This window comes from Bombina bombina, chromosome 4 (genome assembly GCF_027579735.1).
Source record: "Bombina bombina isolate aBomBom1 chromosome 4, aBomBom1.pri, whole genome shotgun sequence".
In the NCBI taxonomy this organism is placed as follows: domain Eukaryota; kingdom Metazoa; phylum Chordata; class Amphibia; order Anura; family Bombinatoridae; genus Bombina; species Bombina bombina.
In genome coordinates, this window is record NC_069502.1 from 664,996,782 (window position 1) to 665,018,693 (window position 21,912).

At 40.5% G+C, this 21,912-nt stretch overlaps 1 protein-coding gene across 1 annotated transcript in view; it reads left to right on the plus strand.

The window, feature by feature from the left end:
• The window catches only part of TBC1D32 (TBC1 domain family member 32), a 695,824-nt gene that overhangs the window by 658,149 nt on the left and 15,763 nt on the right, over positions 1 to 21,912 (plus strand). Inside the window, exons 32-33 of the mRNA XM_053710787.1 lie at positions 518 to 658; positions 11,282 to 11,470. Of these exons, the coding sequence (XP_053566762.1) occupies positions 518 to 658; positions 11,282 to 11,470 (330 nt within the window). The remainder of the gene's footprint in view (positions 1 to 517; positions 659 to 11,281; positions 11,471 to 21,912) is intronic.

Here is a 21,912-nt window from a genome sequence, read left to right on the forward strand (position 1 = left end):
ACTCCTTGTATGACTGTCTGTGCAAAGTATACTTCTTGTGACAATGTCTATCTGCCTTAAAAACTATGAAAGATACTTTGAATGTTGTTGGTTTTTGTTTTTGTTTTATTTTATGAGCCAGGATAATTTATTTACTGTTGTTAAAGGGACAGTAAGAACCTTGTAATTGCAAGATTTTTCTGCAGTGTTGTAATAAATTAACATAATGGTTGAGTTTGAAAATATTTTGAATGCATTAAGACTGCTGCAATTTTTGTTTCAATAGCCAAACTACATCCACCACTTGCCATATTTGGAGGAGCCACTCCAGAATTATTACTGGAGTAGAGCTAGCCACAATCATTATGTTAGCAAATCATTATTGGTTTGCAGTACCTTATCTAATAAGTTTAAAAAACTTCTTATATGCACAGCAGATCGATGATTTACTCTTTGACAGAATGGTCTTATAAGGATAACCGTCTCTCTGCTTTGTTGCCATTGTTTAATTTAACTTTCTGCCCCTTATACCTTTCAGAAACATTTGCCTGCTGATATTGCAGAATCTGGAATCCATCCAATATACTTTTGTACTGCTCATTACATTGAGATGCTGATGAAGGCAGAGGTGCCACTTGTCTTTTCAGCGTTCCGCATGTCTGGCTTTACTCCATCACAGGTAATGTTTGACATATTCACTTCTACTCTAATTCTCCTTGTTTCAGTATGAGCAAAGTTTTTATAGCTTTGATTTAAAATAGTAAAATACATGGCCAAGAAAAATAATAGAAGATTCTGGTAGTGTCTGCTTCATAGAATTACTTTTTCACTTCCTGACAAAATAAATATTAAGTTAACAAAATACCCATTCTACCTTGCAGAATAATTAATTCAGTATTTTGTGGTACTCTGGTACTCTAATCCAGGGGTCGCCAACCTTTTGGACCTCAGGGACCACTAAACTCACAATTTTGAATCCCGTGGACCACTAACATGATTTTTTTTTTTTTAAAGCTACAAACCTCTATAATGTGTGTGTGTGTGTATGTATATATACAGTCTTATGCAAAAGTTTAGGCACCCCTGACAATTTCCATGATTTTCATTTATAAATAATTACTGTGCATCGTTCAACAATTCAGTGCACTTTGCACAAGGAGAAGCTGTATGGGTGATGCGGAAGAAGCCTTTTCTGAACACACGCCACAAACAGAGTCGGTTGAGGTATGCAAACGCACATTTGGACAAGCCAGCTTCATTTTGGAAGAAGGTGCTGTGGACTGATGAAACAACGATTGAGTTATTTGGTAATAACAAGGGGCGTTATGCATGGCGGCAAAAGAACACAGCGTTCCAAGACAAACACTTGTTACCCACAGTAAAATTTGGTGAATGTTCCATCATGCTGTGTGGCCAGTGCCGGTACTTGGAATCTTGTTAAAGTTGAGGGTTGCATGGATTCCACTCAATATCAGCAGATACTTGGGAATAATGTTGAGAAATCAGTCACAAAGTTAAAGTTACGCCGGGGCTGGATATTTCAACAAGACAACGACCTAAAACACTTTTAAAATCTACTCTGGCATTTATGCAGAGGAACAAGTACAATGTTCTGGAATGGCCATGCCAGTCCTCAGACCTGAATATCATTGAAAATCTGTAGGGTGATTTGAAGCGGGCTGTCCATGTTCGGCAACCATCAAACCAAACTAAACTGGAGATGTTTTGCAAGGAGGAATGGTCCAAAATACCTTCATCAAGAATCCAGACACTCATTACAGGCTATAGGAAGCGTCTAGAGGCTGTTATTTCTGCTAAAGGGGCCTCTACTAAATATTGATGCAATATCTCTGTTGGGGTGCCCAAATTTATGCACCTGTCTAATTTCGTTTTGATGAATATTGCACATTTTCTGTTAATCCAATAAACCTCATTTCACTACTGAAATATTACTGTATCCTTCAGTTATTTGATGGATCATAATGAAATTGCTGATCCAAACACCCAATTATTTATAAATGAAAATCAGGGAAATTGTCAAGGGTGCCTAAACTTTTGCATATGACTGTGTGTGTATATATATATATATATATATATATATATATATATATATATATATATATATATATATATATATATATATATATATACTGTATATATATATATATACACATACAGTATCTCACAAAAGTGAGTACACCCCTCACATTTTTGTAAATATTTTGTTATATCTTTTCATGTGACAACACTGAAGAAATTACACTTTGCTACAATGTAAAGTAGTGAGTGTAAAGCCTATTTAACAGTGTAAATTTGCTGTCCCCTCAAAATAACTAAACAGACAGCCATTAATGTCTAAACCGTTCGCAACAAAACGGAGTACACCCCAAAGTGGAAATGTCCAAATTGGGCCCAATTAGCCATTTTCCCTCCCCAGTGTCATGTGACTCGTGTTACAAGGTCTCAGGTGTGAATGGGGAGCAATGTGTTAAATTTGGTGCTATCGCTCTCATATTGGTGACTGGAAGTTCAACATGGCACCTCATGGCAACAAACTCTCTGAGGATCTGAAAAAAAGAATTGTTGCTCTACATAAAGATGGCCTAGGCTATAAGAAGATTGCCAAGACCCTGAAACTGAGCTGCAGCACGGTAAGCAAGACCATACAGCAGTTTCACAGGACAGGTTCCACTCAGAACAGGCCTCGCCATGGTCGACCAATGAAGTTGAGTGCACATGCTCAGCATCATATCCAGAGGTTGTCTTCGGGAAATAGACATATGAGTGCTGCCAGCATTGCTGCAGAGGTTGAAGGGGTGGGGGGTGTCAGACTGTCAGTGCTCAGACCATAAGCTGCACACTGCATCAAATTGCTCTGCATGGCTGTTGTCCCAGAAGGAAGCCTCTTTTAAAGATGATGCACAAGAAAGCCTGCAAACAGTTTGCTGAAGACAAGCAAACTAAGGACATGGATTACTGGAACCATGTCCTGTGGTCCGATGAGACCAATATAAACTTATTTGGTTCAGATGGTGTCAAGTGTGTGTGGCGGCAACCAGGAGTACAAAAACAAGTGTGTCTTGTCTACAGTCAAGCATGGTGGTGGGAGTGTCATGGTCTGGGCCTGCATGAGTGCTGCCGGCACTGGGGAGCTACAGTTCATTGAGGGAACCATGAATGCCAACATGACATACTGAAGCAGAGCATGATCCCCTCCCTTCGGAGACTGGGCCGCAGGGCAGTATTCCAATATGATAACGACCCCAAAAACACCTCCAAGAGGAGCTGAGGGTAAAGGTGATGGACTGGCCAAGCATGTCTCCAGACCTAAACCCTATTGAGCATCTGTGGCGCATCCTCAAACAGAAGGTGGGGGAGCGCAAGGTCTCTAACATCCACCAGTTCTGTTATGTCGTCATGGAGGAGTGGATGAGGACTCCAGTGGCAACCTGTGAAGCTCTTGTGAACTCCTTGCCCAAGAGGGTTAAGGCAGCGCTGGAAAATAATGGCGGCCACACAAAATATTGACACTTTGGGCCCAATTTGGACATTTACACTTAGGGTACTTTTGTTGCCAACGGTTTAGACATTAATGTCTGTTTATTGAGTTATTTTGAGGGGGCAGCAAATTTACACTGTTATATAGGCTGTACACTCACTACTTTACATTGTAGCAAATTGTAATTTCTTCAGTTTTGGAATAAACCATTGAAAAGTCCTGGTGAGTGCACTCTTCTTTTGCTTCTACAATCTTTTCTGTTGCACCCCAGGCATTTGTGACCCGGTATCTGGAGTGCTTGTCTTTTCTACATTTATATACATATATATATATATATATATATATATATATATATATATATATATATATATATATTTACACACAAAGGGGTCGATTTATGAAGCAGCGGATGCTGCTTCCGACCCACTCCGCTTCAGTTCCGCATGAAGCGAAAGTTAAGAAGCAGCGGTCCTAAGATCGCTGCTCCTTCACTCTTCCGCCACCTCTGAGGTGGCGGACAGCAATCAGCCCGATCGAATACGATCGGGTTGATTGACACTCCCTGCTAGCGGCCGATTGGCTGCGAATCTGCAGGGGGTGGCATTGCACCAGCAGTTCACAAGAACTGCTGGTGCAATGATAAATGCCGACAGTGTATGCTGTTGGCATTTATCGATGTGCGGCGGACATGATACGCTACATTGTATCATGTCCGTCCGCACAATAATAAATTGACCCCATATACTGTACATAACTAGTATAACCATAGCTAAGTTTACATAATGTATATATTTACACATTTTTAAGAATTATTTTTTGAAATTAACTAACTGAATGACAGAACTGAGAGATTACTTGCAAATGACAGATAAAGGGTGAGTGACAACTTTTGAGCTGGGAACAGAGAGGCAGAAAGTGGGAAAAAAAGAATTTATGTTTAAAAGGACCACAAGACTTCCAAGTTACCTCCCCTGTTAGGAATTATTCAAAACTACTTATGATCATGGACAGACATTGGAGTAATAAATTAAGTTTATATCAGAAAGCTCTCAGTATGGATGTGAGCTAACTACGACTGATGTTACTGGCAATTACTATAATACTGGTGGGATATGGCTGATCTGCTGGATGGCAATTACTGGAATTCAATTGGAATGGCTTTGTGCGCTGGAAAATTATTAGAATGAAAAATAATTCATATTTAATTTAAAAAAAAGAAAATATAGGGGAGGAAGACAAACCGTAATGTAAGTCCATCTGAAGCAATTAGGAAAACTACTACAAAGAGACAGGTAAAGGGAAGAAAATATATGAAATATAAGAGAGAATTTAAGATTTTCTTTTTTTATATGAATTAAATACAGTGAAAATATGTTATAAAGGAATAGTGTGGTGTAGTACTAACTATTCTTTATTTTCTGTCATTCTAAAAAAGAAGTGATATTTTTGTGACGTTTTGGTCATTGATGATAGCATATTATTTAATGGTAAATCACTGTATTTATTTGGGGGGGTTTTCTCTGTAATAATTGCGTCATTATTAAATTGGGCTTTTTGTCTTTGAAGTTGACTTTAATAGTAAAGCTACTAGTTCTTTTTAAACTGATATAAAGGGGCAGTTTCTTATAGACAAAGGCCTTGATTTTTATCAGTATATTTGTTTTTTGTTTTTTTGGTAATAGTTACAGTACAAAATACAGATCAGGAAATGTTGATTTCAAGAATTGCTAAGGACAGTGATTCTTTTATTGTGGACAAGCAATAAAGTCAGCAGTGAATTATACATATGGAGAATTATTAGGATACACAGCATACTCTGGTATGGCATCTGGCGAAAACTAACTACATTTCTACATGTCTGGACTTATTGAATATCAAGACATTCTTACACAAGAATATTATGTAGTACGCAAGTATATTCCCAATAGAATTTAGTCCCCAAGTCTAAAATAAAAAAGGCTAATGTATAACTGTATTTCACAGCTACTGACAACAAAAATGCTATTCAGTAAAAGTCACATTTACGTGAAAAGAATACAAAGCAGTATAGTAATAAGGCAAAGAAAAATCAATACTTTAGAGCACACTTGGAAATTCAAGACAGAACAAAAACAGGAAAAATGTTAAATTAGCCATTTACCTAAAGCAGTTAGTCTGCACAGATAAAAAGAGGCATATTTACACAACTTAATTGCAGAAGCATAAATTAAGCACCTGAGCTTTTCTGTTTGAAATAAACATTTCTAATTTTAGTGCCTACAGTTTGTTTCAACCACATGACTAGTAATATTTACAAAAGCATTGGTCTCAATACTAACTGCATCATGGAAAAACAACAACTTTTTTATTATGTGGACTTCCAAAACATGTTTACAAATGTGACAAACTGCACTAGCGATATATACACCTCAGACAAGTAAGGGAAAGAAACCCATAGTACTGTAGAATAAAGGTGGTTTATTGGAAAACAAATCCGTAAGTAAAAATGTTAAATATCTCAGAGAGACATAAAAATCAGATGTGAAATGCACAGCAGTGTGTTTGAAATTTAAATAAAAGCATATTTGTTTTGTTTGTTATATATCTAACTGCAAAATGTATTATTGTAAAATGTTTCTACTGTGATTACTTATTTTGAATTGAGCGGACAAGTTTTTGGCAGAAAATTGTTTGTGCACAAATCCTTCCCCCCCCATCGGTGTCATATACAATGCAGTGGTATGTATTTTGTACTCAAAATATTTTTTTTTGGGATGCTATGAGAACTTTGGTTTAAAGTGCACAAATAGCACAAAGTGCTTTAAAGGGACACTAAACCCAATTTTTTTCTTTCATGATTCAGATTGAGCATGCAATTTTAAGCAACTTTCTAATTTACTCCTATTATCAGTTTTTCTTTGTTCTCTTGCTATCTTTATTTGAAAAAGAAGGCATCTAAGCTAAGGAGCCAACCAATTTTTGTTTAGAACCCTGGACAGCACTTGTTTATTGGTGCTGTCCAATCAGCAAGGACAACCCAGGTTGTGAACGAAAAATGGGACGGCTTCTAAACTTACATTCTTGCTTTTCAAAAAAAGTTAGCAAGGGGGCGGAGCCTGACTGAGCTCAAGGATGGCAGCTTATGCTCTGGGCTCCTAGCTGCAAAAAGGCAAAAATCAGGTTTTAAGATTGATAAAAGGGAGAATTTATTGAATAAAAGAGAGCAAATGTTGCTGGATTGGAACTTGCACATATTATTTTGATGTGGAGTCTTCAGACTGATCTGCTGGGATTTCTGGCGGCCTCATGGAGGTAATCCTCAGTGCCCCCCCCCCCCCCCGGGTGACCAGGTACTAGATGAACACAGTAAATTCTCCTCTCCTTCTACTTTTATGTAAACTACTGTTGTGAGCAGGATGGCGATCTCTTACTCAGAGCTGCTGACCCTCTTTGCAGAATTTGAGCACAAGATCAGCAGCAGAATGGACGACTTCTTACTACGCATTAGTCCAAGACCTGAGGTGATTGCCGGTCAGAAAAATGTTGCCCCGTGTGGGACGCAGCAGTGCCCTGACATGCTTGGGCCAACTAAGGAGAATGATCGCTACTCTAATTCTGCGGACCGGCCACTAGCTGCATGTAAACCCTCCATGCCTAACTTCACCGCAATCCCCCGGGACAGATTTGTGAATGGGCAGCATGCCATGGGATTGGTCCTGCAGGACGGGGAGCAGATTGCGCTGCCTAAATCCCCCATACTTACTACCGGAACCCAGGAAGGTGGAAGCAGAGCTGCGGTCTCGCCTAGAGACTTTGGCTCTGTATGGATCACTAGTGCCCGTCTGTGGGGGATGCTACACCAGACCAGATCTCTAGTGAAGAGAAGGTAACTGTGGCACTTCGGGAGAAACTCTCGCTGAGAGAACATGCTGGACAGCTGTCCCCTTGCACGTATGCACACGATTTAAACTTTACCCGGGGGCGCCTAGTCCCAGCCTATTGCGGCCTGTGGTGCTGGAGGGCCCAGAGATCTGGAGTGGGATGAAGCTGTCCGAGTATTTGCATCTATCCATAGGAGGATGCTGTCTTTAATGGGGTTGGCAGGGGCCTGTGTGGTTTAGTCGGAGTGACATACGAACTATCCCCAGACTAATGACACTGTGTTAGGTCGAAAGACTCTGGAGATTAATATATGTTGGAGTCACATTCTCACTTATATTTATTTAGACCTGTGTTTCTATGTCAATAGGCGACTCCGCTTCCTATGTAAATTTTATGTTGGGACTTTTTGTTATGTTTTATCACAGTTTCTTGTGCCCCCTATCTCAATTTAGGTCTAACTGTTTGTACCTCTCAAACTTATTGGTTCCTAAATGTATTATTATAGCTGGTTTTAGAAAGAAAAGAAAGGGAAAAAGGAGGGAAAAAAAAAAAAAATCTCCCTAAGGCTGTTTAGCCCTCTACTGCTTAATACCCAGTGTTTATAGCTCCTTTATAACCATAATGCTGCGGGAGGGGCAGTTGCGCTGTTACTTACTTATTTAACTTATCTGTTGTTTGCTATTATAATCTATAGATCAGAACTATGTCTATAGTTAATTTAAAAATGTTTTCTATTCTATGTAAGCTAACATATTGGGCTTCTACTGAGACTCAGTCACTATCTCTTTCATATGCTATTGTCAGAGGCCCATAGTCTAACATTACAGAACTACTCTGGACAGGTCCGACAGAGGATTACTCTGCCTAAAATTCCCCTGATGTCCCTTATATAGATTATATCCCATTGAGCTAGTAATCAAGTTAATTATAACGTATAGATAACCATATGCTGGACTTAATACCCCTAGAGTCTGTCTTATGTGACATTCTAGCACTCCTTACTACACATAATACAAAATGAGAGTGTCCCCTTAGCATTAATGTAGTTCCCTCCAGAAAATATGTATTCCCATGTCTTGTGAGAGAGCACATTTACGGTATGAGTAATCTAAGCTGTACAATTTCTTAAATGTGGGGAATGTTATTATCTGGTCTGGGTCTGCCCCCCCCCCCCATATACATGTGTGGTAAGGGATAAATAATTTATCCTCCATACTCCATTTTAGCAGAGTTATGCAGTCTCTGTCCTGTCCGTAGAGCCTTTGCCTTAGCTTGTACTTATAGTTATGTAAAGATGGCTCTCCGGATCTTAATAATGATAGTTCCATAATGACTATTCCTAAGTGTCTTAATATCTGCAGTTTGTTTATACCTAAAATGTTTAATTTTTAATATGACTATTATTCTATATATATATTCACTATGGTTTGAGAATTGATGATGTGATGATTAAGGTTCAAGTGTTTTCTATGTACTACCTCTATATTTTTTCAGTCTCTTTGAATTGTACCCGCCACAGCAATAGTACTGTGAACAGTCCTAGTTTCACCTACTCTAGTACTCAGAATAACTTATGAAACCCACATAGGACCAACTTATGTTGCTATATTGTTTATAGTTCACACATGTCACTGTGTTTACTGTGTAATGTCCAGTCCTCTTTTAGATGATTGGGCGGGATCAGTTTGAGCCTGTCGTCTTTTCGACTCTCCATAAGATTTTACTGTGTCCGTTAGATGTTTTACGCTTTATAGATTAAGAATTTCTATCCTGTATATCTTGGGCGGACAGCACTTGTTGATTGGTGGGTGAATTTATCCACCAATCAGCAAGAACAACCCAGGTTGTTCACCAAAAATGGGCCGGCTTCTAAGCTTACATTCTTGCTTTAAAATAAAGATACCAAGAGACTGAAGAAAATTTGATAATAGGAGTAAATTAGAAAGTTACTTAAAATTGCCTGCTCTATCTGAATCACTAAAGAAAACATTTGGGCTCAGTGTCCCTTTAAATAAGGAAAAATAGTTATGCTAGCAAAAAATCAGTGCATTCAAATAACTTTTACTGGTGCATGTAGCTATTCCTTTTGAGATTAGATCCTTCCCTAATACTATCTCCTTTATTATGACAGATCTTAAAAAAACAGACAGTCCATATAATTAGTGTCCCAGTGTGATTATATAAAAAAGACCAAGCATTGTTATTATTTCTTTTAAGGCATCACAATATTTATTTACATAAGTTATATAAAAATAAATATTCATAGATACATAATAAAATCACATTACTATAAAAAATAGGGGTATTTCTCATTTGCATATCTTTATTCACTTAAACATATTTGTTATAATACATACAAGGAAACTACCATAAAAATGTATAAAGGAATACACTGAAATTATAACAATTGCATAAAAATTGCAAATGCCACTTCTCTGTAATGCCTTCCACATGATTATTCTCACCTATAAACCTCATCCATACAACTGCACAACCTGCATAAAACATTAACATAGGATAGAGGGGAAAAACCCCTTCACTAATCTACTCCCTTTTCACAAGGGCTCACACATAGATGACAGTTTCTTTGGTTTTCTGGGCCTGCTTAACACCAATCCATTGACATTGTTCTCAACAATATTGTTAGTGGTCTTTTCCGGGGGGTGGGTGCACCTTGTCACTGATCAGTATTCTGCATTTCACCTGGAGCAGAGTATTTCACCTGACGAGATATCTCTGAGAATAGAAGTCAGACAGACAACAATTGAAGTCTAAAAACTGTTCTTTTTATTGACGGCTGCGCTGCGGGTAAATAGTATACATCAGATACATAGTAAATTGACACACAGGATTCATACACGCCCATAATTGCAGTATACTTAGCGTAAAGTTTCAAACAAGTTTCAGACATAAGATTGTTTGTGTTTAATAAGAGACAAAGCTGTGAGACTTCAACCTTGAGACAAAGATAAGAACACATCTTTTTGAGCTAAGATATGTGGTGGGAGCATGTTTAAGTTAGCAAATGCTGAGCTATACAAAGTTATAAGATAGAGATGTTTCCTTGTAACAGCATAAATCGGGAGACTTGGTTTCATAGCATAATAAAGGTCAGTGTTAGTTCAGAATGGCTGAATAGATACAAGATCGAGGAATAGAGACAAAAGGGAGGCAGGCTTGTTATATATTATTATTAATATTATTCCTAATATTAGTGTTCATTGGTCAGAGAGGATTTGTCCCTGGCCATGAGACACCCATTAACACCCTTAGGGCCGAATTATCAAGCTCTGAATTGAGCTTGATGCTCCTGTTGCCATCCGAGCCTTCAGGCTCGCCGGAAACAGCAGTTATGAAGCAGCGGTCTTAAGACCGCTGCTCCATAACTGGTCTGCCTGCTCTGAGGCTGCTGACATCAGTTTGCCCGATCCTATACGATCGGGCTGATTGATAACCCCTGCTAGCGGCTGATTGGCCGTGAATCTTCAGGGGGCAGAATTGCACAAGCAGTTCACAAGTTTGCTTTTGTACGAAGTTTATGTAGGCTGGGCTTTAATGTACTGGGGAAATGTGAATTTGTAACGTTAATAAAGAGTTCATTAATAAAACAAACTTATTTTTATTATGATATGACACTGTTGATGCATATTGTGCTGAGGTCATATTTAAGTTGTTAGCATTTAGTTTATTTGTGTTTTTAAACCACTGTTATATTATCTATCATTTATAAATGTTATAATTATATATATATATATATATATATATATATATATATATATATATGTATATATAAAGGACAACTTGTTTACAACATTACGTATATAGTTAAGATGTATGTATTGGATTTTGCTTTAAATAAAATTATTTGATCCATCCTTAAATTATGCACCTATGGGTTCCCTGAAAAAAATCAAGTGTTACTTTTTTTTAATTTAATTACAGATATGTCAACATTGGTTAAGTCAGTGCTTCTGGAATTATTTAGACTGGATTGAGATCTGCCATTATATCGCTGTATGCACCATTCTTGGACCTGATTACCAGGTGTATTTTTGTGTAGCAATATTCAAACATTTACATCAAGAAATCCTACAACACACACAAACTCAAAATCTACAAGTTTTTCTAAAAGTAAGTATATTTTCTAAACTGTTGCTAAAAAAGAAACATTACTATAAACTTATTATTATTATTGTAATATCCATTTTCTGTTAGTTGCAGTTTGTAAATTAGTAGTGAACGTTTCAGGATAGTCAAAATGCATTTAGATCATCTGTAATCTGTTCCTCTTACATGTGAGGAGTTGTATAATTTTAAAGTAAGGCCTAAATAATCCTCCAAGAAAAATATGAAGACTTAACTTTAACTAAGGGCACTATATAATTTTCAACATGACCTGTCCATACTTGCAAAACAGACCACACACACCCTACACAGCAGTGCAAATCATTTCTCTTGTAAGGTGTATCCAGTCCACGGATCATCCATTACTTGTGGGATATTCTCCTTCCCAACAGGAAGCTGCAAGAGGATCACCCACAGCAGAGCTGTCTATATAGCTCCTCCCCTTACTGCCACCCCCAGTCATTCTCTTGCAGCTCTTGACAAGGGAAGTAGCTAGAGAGATGTGGTGACTTAGTGTAATTTATCTTTAATCAAAAGTTTGTTATTTTAAATGGTACCGGAGTTGTACTGTTTTTACCTCAGGCAGAAATTAGAAGAAGTGTTTTGCCTGAGGTTTTTGATGATCTTAGCAGGTTGTAACTAAGATCCACTGCTGTTCTCAAACATAACTGAAGAGTATGGGAAAAAGCTTCAGCTGGGGGAACGGCCTGCAGATTTAACTGCCTTGAGGTATGTTCAGTAAAAATTTTTCTAGAGAGATAATAAGAAGTCTAGAAAATGCTGACAGTGCCTGATATATTTGAGGTAAGCCTGATTGCAGTGATTTAATAACGGCTGGCATCATGCTTGCAGTACGGGGTAATTTTCATGTTAATTGCTCTGATGGCTTAGTATGTTAAACGTTTACATGAGTTATAAGGAACGTTTTTTACTAAGGGTGATAAATCTTTCTTTGGGGCCTAGTTTTCCACATGGCTGTTATTTGACTCCTAGGAGTAGTTTTTTAGGCCCTCTGACTTTCAGTGCATGGTGGGAGGGGCCTATTTTCGTGCTCTAATTGCGCAGTAACTTTTACACTCTGAGACATGCAGCTTCCCTGAAGGAGTCCCCTGACATATTGGACCTCTGTAAAGGGTTTTTGTGCCTACAAAAGTCATTTTATGGGAAGGTAGGAGCCACAGTAGAGCTGTGGCAGTTTGCCTGTGACTGTTATAACGGTTTTACCGTTTTTTTGCTTCGTTTTTGAGCCTGAGGGGTTAATTATCCATTTGCAAGTGGGTGCAATGCTATTTTAGTCTAGTACATACACTGTTAAAATTTCATAGAGTTAACTGCTTTTTTCACTGTTTTGCAGTTTTTTTTGTTTGTTTTTTTCCCTTAAAGGCACAGTACCATTTTTTATATTCTGCTTTTTCACATTAATTAAAGTGTTTTCAAAGCTTGCTGGTCTCATTACAAGTCTGTTAAACATGTCTGACATAGAGGAAACTCCTTGTTCATTATGTTTAGAAGCCATTGTGGAACCCCCTCTTAGAATGTGTACCAAATGCACTGATCTTACTATAAGTTATAAAGATCATATTCTGGCTTTAAAAGATTTATCACCAGAGGAAACTGACAAGGGGGAAGTTATGCCGACTAACTCTCCCCACGTGTCAGAACCTATTACTCCCGCTCAAGGGACGCCCGCTCAAGAGACGCCAAGTACATCTAGCGCGCCCATAGCGTTTACCTTACAAGACATGGCGGCAGTTATGGATCATACCCTTACAGCGGTATTGTCCAAACTACCAGGGTTACAAGGAAAGCGAGACAGCTCTGGGGCTAGGAAAAATACAGAGCACTCTGACGCTTTAGTAGCTATGTCTGATATCCCCTCACAATATGCAGAAGCTGAGGAAGGAGAGCTTCTATCTGTGGGTGATTTTTCTGACTCAGGGAAGATAATTCAACCTGATTCTGATATGTCTACATTTAAATTTAAGCTTGAACACCTCCGCGTGTTGCTCAGGGAGGTTTTAGCTACTCTGAATGACTGTGACACTATTATAGTCCCAGAGAAATTGTGTAGATTGGATAAATACTATGCAGTGCCTGTTTACACTGATGTTTTTCCAATACCTAAGAGGTTTTCAGAAATTATTACTAAGGAATGGGATAGACCAGGTGTACCGTTCTCTCCCCCTCCTGTTTTTAGGAAGATGTTTCCCATAGATGCCGCTACACGGGACCTATGGCAAACGGTCCCTAAGGTGGAGGGAGCAGTCTCTACCCTAGCTAAGCGTACAACTATCCCCGTCGAGGACAGTTGTGCTTTCCTAGATCCAATGGATAAAATGTTAGAGGGTTACCTTAAGAAAATGTTTATTCAACAGGGTTTTATTCTCCAGTCTCTTGCATGCATTGCCCCTGTCACTGCTGCTGCGGCCTTCTGGTTTGAGTCTCTGGAAGAGGCTCTACAGGTAGAAACCCCATTAGATGATATACTTGACAAGCTTAAAGCTCTTAAGCTAGCCAATTAATTTGTTTCTGACGCCGTTGTTCATTTAACCAAACTAACGGCTAAGAACTCAGGTTTTGCCATTCAGGCTCGTAGGGCGTTATGGCTTAAATCCTGGTCAGCTGACGTTACTTCAAAGTCTAAGCTTCTCAACATTCCCTTCAAGGGGCAGACCCTATTCGGACCCGGACTGAAGGAGATCATTTCTGATATTACTGGAGGAAAAGGTCATGCCCTTCCTCAGGATAGGTCCAACAAATTAAGGACCAAAAAGACTAATTTCTCTTGTTAAGTGTATCCAGTCCACGGATCATCCATTACTTATGGGATATTAACTCCTCCCCAACAGGAAGTGCAAGAGGATTCACCCAGCAGAGCTGCTATATAGCTCCTCCCCTAACTGCCATTACCAGTCATTCTCTTGCACCCAACGAATAGATAGGATGTGTGAGAGGACTGTGGTGATTATACTTAGTTTCATACCTTCAATCAAAAGTTTGTTATTTTATAATAGCACCGGAGTGTGTTATTCCTTCTCTGGTAGAATTTGAAGAAGAATCTACCTGAGTTTTTCTATGATTTTAGCCGGAGTAGTTAAGATCATATTGCTGTTTCTCGGCCATCTGAGGAGAGGTAAACTTCAGATCAGGGGACAGCGGGCAGATTAATCTGCAAAGAGGTATGTAGCAGCTTATTATTTTCTGACAATGGAATTGATGAGAGAATTCTGCCATACCGATATAATGTAAACTCAGCCTTAAATGCAGTAGCAGCAACTGGTATCAGGCTGTCATGTATGTATATTTTACACTTCAGTATTCTGGGGAATGGCACTTCACTGGAATTATACTGTATGCATAAAACTTTAGCCTAATTTGCAGGGACTAGCAACAGGCTTTTTAATAACACTCAATCTATTAATGTTAAACGTTTTTTGCTGGCATGTAAAATCGTTTAATTTTCTGAGGTACTGGGTGAAAAAATGTTTTGGGCACTATTTTTTTCCACTTGGCAGTCGTTTTATTTAATTTATGACAGTTTACTGATCTCTCTCACTGTTATGTGTGAGGGGGAGGGACCTTTTTTGGTGCTTTTGCTACGCATCAAAAAATTCAGTCAGAAGTTTATTGTCTTCCCTGCATGATCCGGTTCATCTCTACAGAACTCAGGGGTCTTCAAAACTTGTTTTGAGGGAGGTAATCACTCACAGCAGAGCTGTGAGATTGTAGTTGACTGTGATAAAAAAAAAAAAACGTTTATTTCTGTATTTTTTTTTTCCTGCTATCAGGGTTAGTTATCCTTTGCTAAAATTGTGTTTTTTACAAAGATCTGATGCTATAACTTTTCAGTTTATTAATTTTCAACTGTCATAACTTTTTCTGTGCTTCTTATAGGCACAGTACGTTTTCATATTATAGTAAATTACTTGAAAAGTATTTCCAAGTTGCTAGTTTATTTGCTAGTGTGTTAAACATGTCTGATTCAGAGGAAGATATCTGTGCTATATGTGCTAAAGCCAAAGTGGAGCCCAATAGAAATTTATGTACTAACTGTATTGATGCTACTTTAAATAAAAGTCAATCTGTACAAATTGAACATATTTCACCAAACAACGAGGGGAGAGTTATGCCGACTAACTCGCCTCACGTGTCAGTACCTGCATCTCCCGCTCGGGAGGTGCGTGATATTGTAGCGCCGAGTACATCTGGGCGGCCATTACAAATCACATTACAGGATATGGCTACTGTTATGACTGAAGTTTTGGCTAAATTACCAGAACTAAGAGGTAAGCGTGATCACTCTGGGGTGAGAACAGAGTGCGCTGATAATATTAGGGCCATGTCAGACACTGCGTCACAATTTGCAGAACATGAGGACGGAGAGCTTCATTCTGCGGGTGACGGTTCTGATCCAAACAAACTGGATTCAGATATTTCAAATTTTAAATTTAAGCTGGAAAACCTCCGTGTATTACTAGGGGAGGTGTTAGCGGCTCTGAATGATTGTAACACAGTTGCAATACCAGAGAAAATGTGTAGGTTGGATAAATATTTTGCGGTACCGGCGAGTACTGACGTTTTTCCTATACCTAAGAGACTTACTGAAATTGTTACTAAGGAGTGGGATAGACCCGGTGTGCCGTTCTCACCCCCTCCGATATTTAGAAAGATGTTTCCAATAGACGCCACCACACGGGACTTATGGCAAACGGTCCCTAAGGTGGAGGGAGCAGTTTCTACTTTAGCTAAGCGTACCACTATCCCGGTGGAGGATAGCTGTGCCTTTTCAGATCCAATGGATAAAAAGTTAGAGGGTTACCTTAAGAAAATGTTTGTTCAACAAGGTTTTATATTGCAACCTCTTGCATGCATTGCGCCTGTCACGGCTGCAGCAGCATTTTGGTTTGAGTCTCTGGAAGAGACACTTGAATCAGCTCCATTAGATGAGATTACACACAAGCTTAAAGCCCTTAAGTTAGCTAACTCATTTATTTCAGATGCCGTAGTACATTTAACTAAACTTACGGCTAAGAATTCCGGATTCGCCATTCAGGCACGCAGAGCACTGTGGCTAAAATCCTGGTCAGCTGACGTTACTTCTAAATCTAAATTGCTTAATATACCTTTCAAAGGGCAGACCTTATTCGGGCCCGGGTTGAAAGAAATTATCGCTGACATTACAGGAGGTAAAGGCCATGCCCTGCCTCAAGACAGAGCCAAACCTAAGGCTAGACAGTCTAATTTTCGTTCCTTTCGTAATTTCAAAGCAGGAGCAGCATCAACTTCCTCTGCACCAAAACAGGGAGGAGCTGTTGCTCGCTACAGACAAGGCTGGAGACCTAACCAGTCCTGGAACAAGGGCAAGCAGGCCAGGAAACCTGCTGCTGCCCCTAAGACAGCATGAATCGAGGGCCCCCTGATCCGGGAACGGATCTAGTGGGGGGCAGACTTTCTCTCTTCGCCCAGGCTTGGGCAAGAGATGTCCAGGATCCCTGGGCGTTAGAGATCATATCTCAGGGATACCTTCTAGACTTCAAATTCTCTCCCCCAAGAGGGAGATTTCATCTGTCAAGGTTGTCAACAAACCAAATAAAGAAAGAGGCGTTTCTACGCTGCGTACAAGATCTTTTATTAATGGGAGTGATCCATCCGGTTCCGCGGTCGGAACAAGGACAAGGGTTTTACTCAAATCTGTTTGTGGTTCCCAAAAAAGAGGGAACTTTCAGGCCAATCTTGGATTTAAAGATCCTAAACAAATTCCTAAGAGTTCCATCGTTCAAAATGGAAACTATTCGGACAATTTTACCCATGATCCAAAAGGGTCAGTACATGACCACAGTGGATTTAAAGGATGCTTACCTTCACATACCGATTCACAAAGATCATTACCGGTATCTAAGGTTTGCCTTTCTAGACAGGCATTACCAGTTTGTAGCTCTTCCATTCGGATTGGCTACTGCTCCGAGAATCTTCACAAAGGTTCTGTGTGCTCTTCTGGCGGTACTAAGACCGCGAGGAATTGCGGTAGCTCCGTACCTAGACGACATTCTGATACAAGCTTCAAGCTTTCAAACTGCCAAGTCTCATACAGAGTTAGTACTGGCATTTCTAAGGTCGCATGGATGGAAGGTGAACGAAAAGAAGAGTTCTCTCTTTCCACTCACAAGAGTTCCCTTCTTGGGGACTCTTATAGATTCTGTAGAAATGAAGATTTACCTGACAGAAGACAGGTTAACAAAGCTTCAAAATGCATGCCGTGTCCTTCATTCCATTCAACACCCGTCAGTAGCTCAATGCATGGAGGTGATCGGCTTAATGGTAGCAGCAATGGACATAGTACCCTTTGCACGTCTACATCTCAGACCGCTGCAATTGTGCATGCTAAGTCAGTGGAATGGGGATTACTCAGACTTGTCCCCTACTCTGAATCTGGATCAAGAGACCAGAAATTCTCTTCTATGGTGGCTTTCTCGGCCACATCTGTCCAGGGGGATGCCATTCAGCAGGCCGGACTGGACAATTGTAACAACAGACGCCAGCCTACTAGGTTGGGGCGCTGTCTGGAATTCTCTGAAGGCTCAGGGACAATGGAATCAGGAGGAGAGTCTCCTACCAATAAACATTCTGGAATTGAGAGCAGTTCTCAATGCCCTTCTGGCTTGGCCCCAGTTAACAACTCGGGGGTTCATCAGGTTTCAGTCGGACAACATCACGACTGTAGCTTACATCAACCATCAGGGAGGGACAAGAAGCTCCCTAGCAATGATGGAAGTATCAAAGATAATTCGCTGGGCAGAGTCTCACTCTTGCCACCTGTCAGCAATCCACATCCCGGGAGTGGAGAACTGGGAGGCGGATTTCTTAAGTCGTCAGACTTTTCATCCGGGGGAGTGGGAACTTCATCCGGAGGTCTTTGCCCAAATACTTCGACGTTGGGGCAAACCAGAGATAGATCTCATGGCGTCTCGACAGAACGCCAAGCTTCCTCGTTACGGGTCCAGATCCAGGGATCCGGGAGCGGTTCTGATAGATGCTTTGACAGCACCTTGGACCTTCGGGATGGCTTATGTGTTTCCACCCTTCCCGATGCTTCCTCGATTGATTGCCAGAATCAAACAGGAGAGAGCATCAGTGATTCTAATAACGCCTGCATGGCCACGCAGGACTTGGTATGCAGATCTAGTGGACATGTCATCCTGTCCACCTTGGTCGCTACCTCTGAAACAGGACCTTCTGATCCAGGGTCCCTTCAAACATCAAAATCTAATTTCTCTGAAGCTGACTGCTTGGAAATTGAATGCTTGATTTTATCAAAACGTGGTTTTTCTGAGTCAGTTATTGATACCTTAATACAGGCTAGGAAGCCTGTTACCAGAAAGATTTACCATAAGATATGGCGCAAATACTTATATTGGTGCGAATCCAAGAGTTACTCATGGAGTAAGGTTAGGATTCCGAGGATATTGTCTTTTCTACAAGAAGGTTTAGAAAAGGGTTTATCCGCTAGTTCCTTAAAGGGACAGATTTCAGCTCTGTCCATTCTTTTACACAAACGTCTGTCAGAAGTTCCGGACGTTCAAGCTTTTTGTCAGGCTTTAGCTAGGATCAAGCCTGTGTTTAAAACTGTTGCTCCACCATGGAGTTTGAACTTAGTTCTTAATGTTTTACAGGGGGTTATGTTTGAACCCCTTCATTCCATTGATATCAAGTTGTTATCTTGGAAAGTTCTGTTTTTAATGGCGATTTCCTCGGCTCGAAGAGTCTCTGAGTTATCTGCCTTACATTGTGATTCTCCTTATCTGATTTTTCATTCAGACAAGGTAGTTCTGCGTACTAAACCTGGGTTCCTACCTAAGGTGGTCACTAACAGGAATATCAATCAAGAGATTGTGGTTACATCTTTGTGTCCTAATCCTTCTTGGAAAAAGGAACGTCTGCTACACAATCTAGATGTAGTCTGTGCCCTGAAATTTTATCTACAGGCAACTAAGGATTTTCGACAAACGTCTTCCCTGTTTGTCATTTATTCTGGTCAGAGGAGAGGTCAAAAAGCTTCGGCTACCTCTCTCTCCTTTTGGCTTCGTAGCATAATACGGTTAGCCTATGAGACTGCTGGACAGCAGCCTCCTGAAAGAATTACAGCACATTCTACTAGAGCTGTGGCTTCCACTTGGGCCTTTAAGAATGAGGCTTCTGTTGAACAGATTTGCAAGGCTGCAACTTGGTCTTCTCTTCATACTTTTTCCAAATTTTCCAAATTTGACACTTTTGCTTCTTCGGAGGCTGTTTTTGGGAGAAAGGTTCTTCAGGCAGTGGTTCCTTCCGTATAAAGAGCCTGCCTGTCCCTCCTGTCATCCGTGTACTTTAGCTTTGGTATTGGTATCCCATAAGTAATGGATGATCCGTGGACTGGATACACTTAACAAGAGAAAACATAATTTATGCTTACCTGATAAATTTATTTCTCTTGTAGTGTATCCAGTCCACGGCCCGCCCTGTCACTTTAAGGCAGGTAATTTTTCCATTAAACTACAGTCACCACTGTACCCTATGGTTTTCCTTTCTCTGCATGTTTTCGGTCGAATGACTGGTAATGGCAGTTAGGGGAGGAGCTATATAGCAGCTCTGCTGGGTGAATCCTCTTGCACTTCCTGTTGGGGAGGAGTTAATATCCCATAAGTAATGGATGATCCGTGGACTGGATACACTACAAGAGAAATAAATTTATCAGGTAAGCATAAATTATGTTTTTTGTGCCTTTCGAAACTTCAAGACTGGCACAGCATCAACTTCCTATAATACAAAACAAGAGGGAAATTTTACCCAGTCCAAGCCAGTCTGGAGACCTAACCAGGCTTGGAACAAAGGAAAGCAGGCCAAAAAGCCTGCTGCTGCCTCTAAGACAGCATGAAAGATCAGCCCCCGATCCGGTAACGGATCTAGTGGGGGGCAGACTTTCTCTCTTCGCCCAGGCTTGGGCAAGAGATGTCCAGGATCCCTGGGCGTTGGAAATTGTGTCCTAGGGGTATCTTCTGGACTTCAAAGCTTCTTCCCCAAAAGGAAGATTTCACCTCTCACAATTATCTGCAAACCAGATAAAGAGAGAGGCATTCTTACATTGTGTTCAAGACCTCCTAGTTATGGGAGTGATCCACCCAGTTCCAAAGGAGGAACAGGGGCAAGGCTTCTATTCAAATCTGTTTGTGGTTCCCAAGAAAGAGGGAACCTTCAGACCAATCTTAGATCTCAAGATCCTAAACAAATTTCTCAGGGTCTCATCCTTCAAAATGGAGACTATTCGAACCATCCTACCTATGATCCAGGAGGGTCAATATATGACTACCGTGGACTTAAAGGATGCTTATCTTCACATTCCGATACACAGAGATCATCATCTGTTTCTCAGGTTCGCCTTCCTAGACAGGCATTACCAGTTTGTAGCTCTTCCCTTTGGGTTAGCTACGGCACCAATAATCTTTACAAAGGTTCTGGGGTCACTTCTGGCGGTCCTAAGGCCACGGGGTATAGCAGTAGCCCCTTACCTAGATGACATTCTGATACAGGCGTCGAATTTTCAAATTGCCAAGTCCCATACGGACATTGTTCTGGCATTCCTGAGGTCTTATGGGTGGAAAGTGAATGAAGAAAAGAGTTCTCTATCCCCTCTAACAAGAGTTTCCTTCCTAGGAACTCTGATAGATTCTGTAGAAATGAAGATTTACCTGACAGAGGCCAGGTTGTCAAAACTTCTAAATTCCTGCTGTATTCTTTATTCTACTTCTCACCCTTCAGTGGCTCAGTGTATGGAAGTAATTGGCTTAATGGTACAGCAATGGACATAGTGCCGTTTGCCCGCCTGCATCTCAGACCGCTGCAACTCTGCATGCTCAGTCAGTGGAATGGGGATTACACAGATTTGTCCCCTCTACTAAATCTGGATCAAGAGACCAGGGATTCTCTTCTCTGGTGGCTATCTCGGGTCCATCTGTCCAAAGGTATGACCTTCCGCAGGCCAGATTGGACAATAGTAACAACAGATGCCAGCCTTCTGGGCTGGGGTGCAGTCTGGAACTCCCTGAAGGCTCAGGGCTCATAGACTCAGGAGGAGGCACTCCTTCCAATAAACATTCTGGAACTAAGAGCGATATTCAATGCTCTTCAGGCTTGGCCTCAGCTTGCTGCGGTCAGGTTCATCACATTTCAGTCGGACAACATCACGACTGTAGCTTACATCAACCATCAAGGGGGGAACAAGGAGTTCCCTAGCAATGTTGGAAGTTTCAAAGATAATTCTATGGGCAGAGGTTCACTCTTGCCATCTATCAGCTATCCATATCCCAGGAGTAGAGAACTGGGAGGCGGATTTTCGACAGACAGACTTTTCATCCGGGGGAGTGGGAACTCCATCCGGAGGTGTTTGCGCAGTTGATTCAACTTTGGGGCAAACC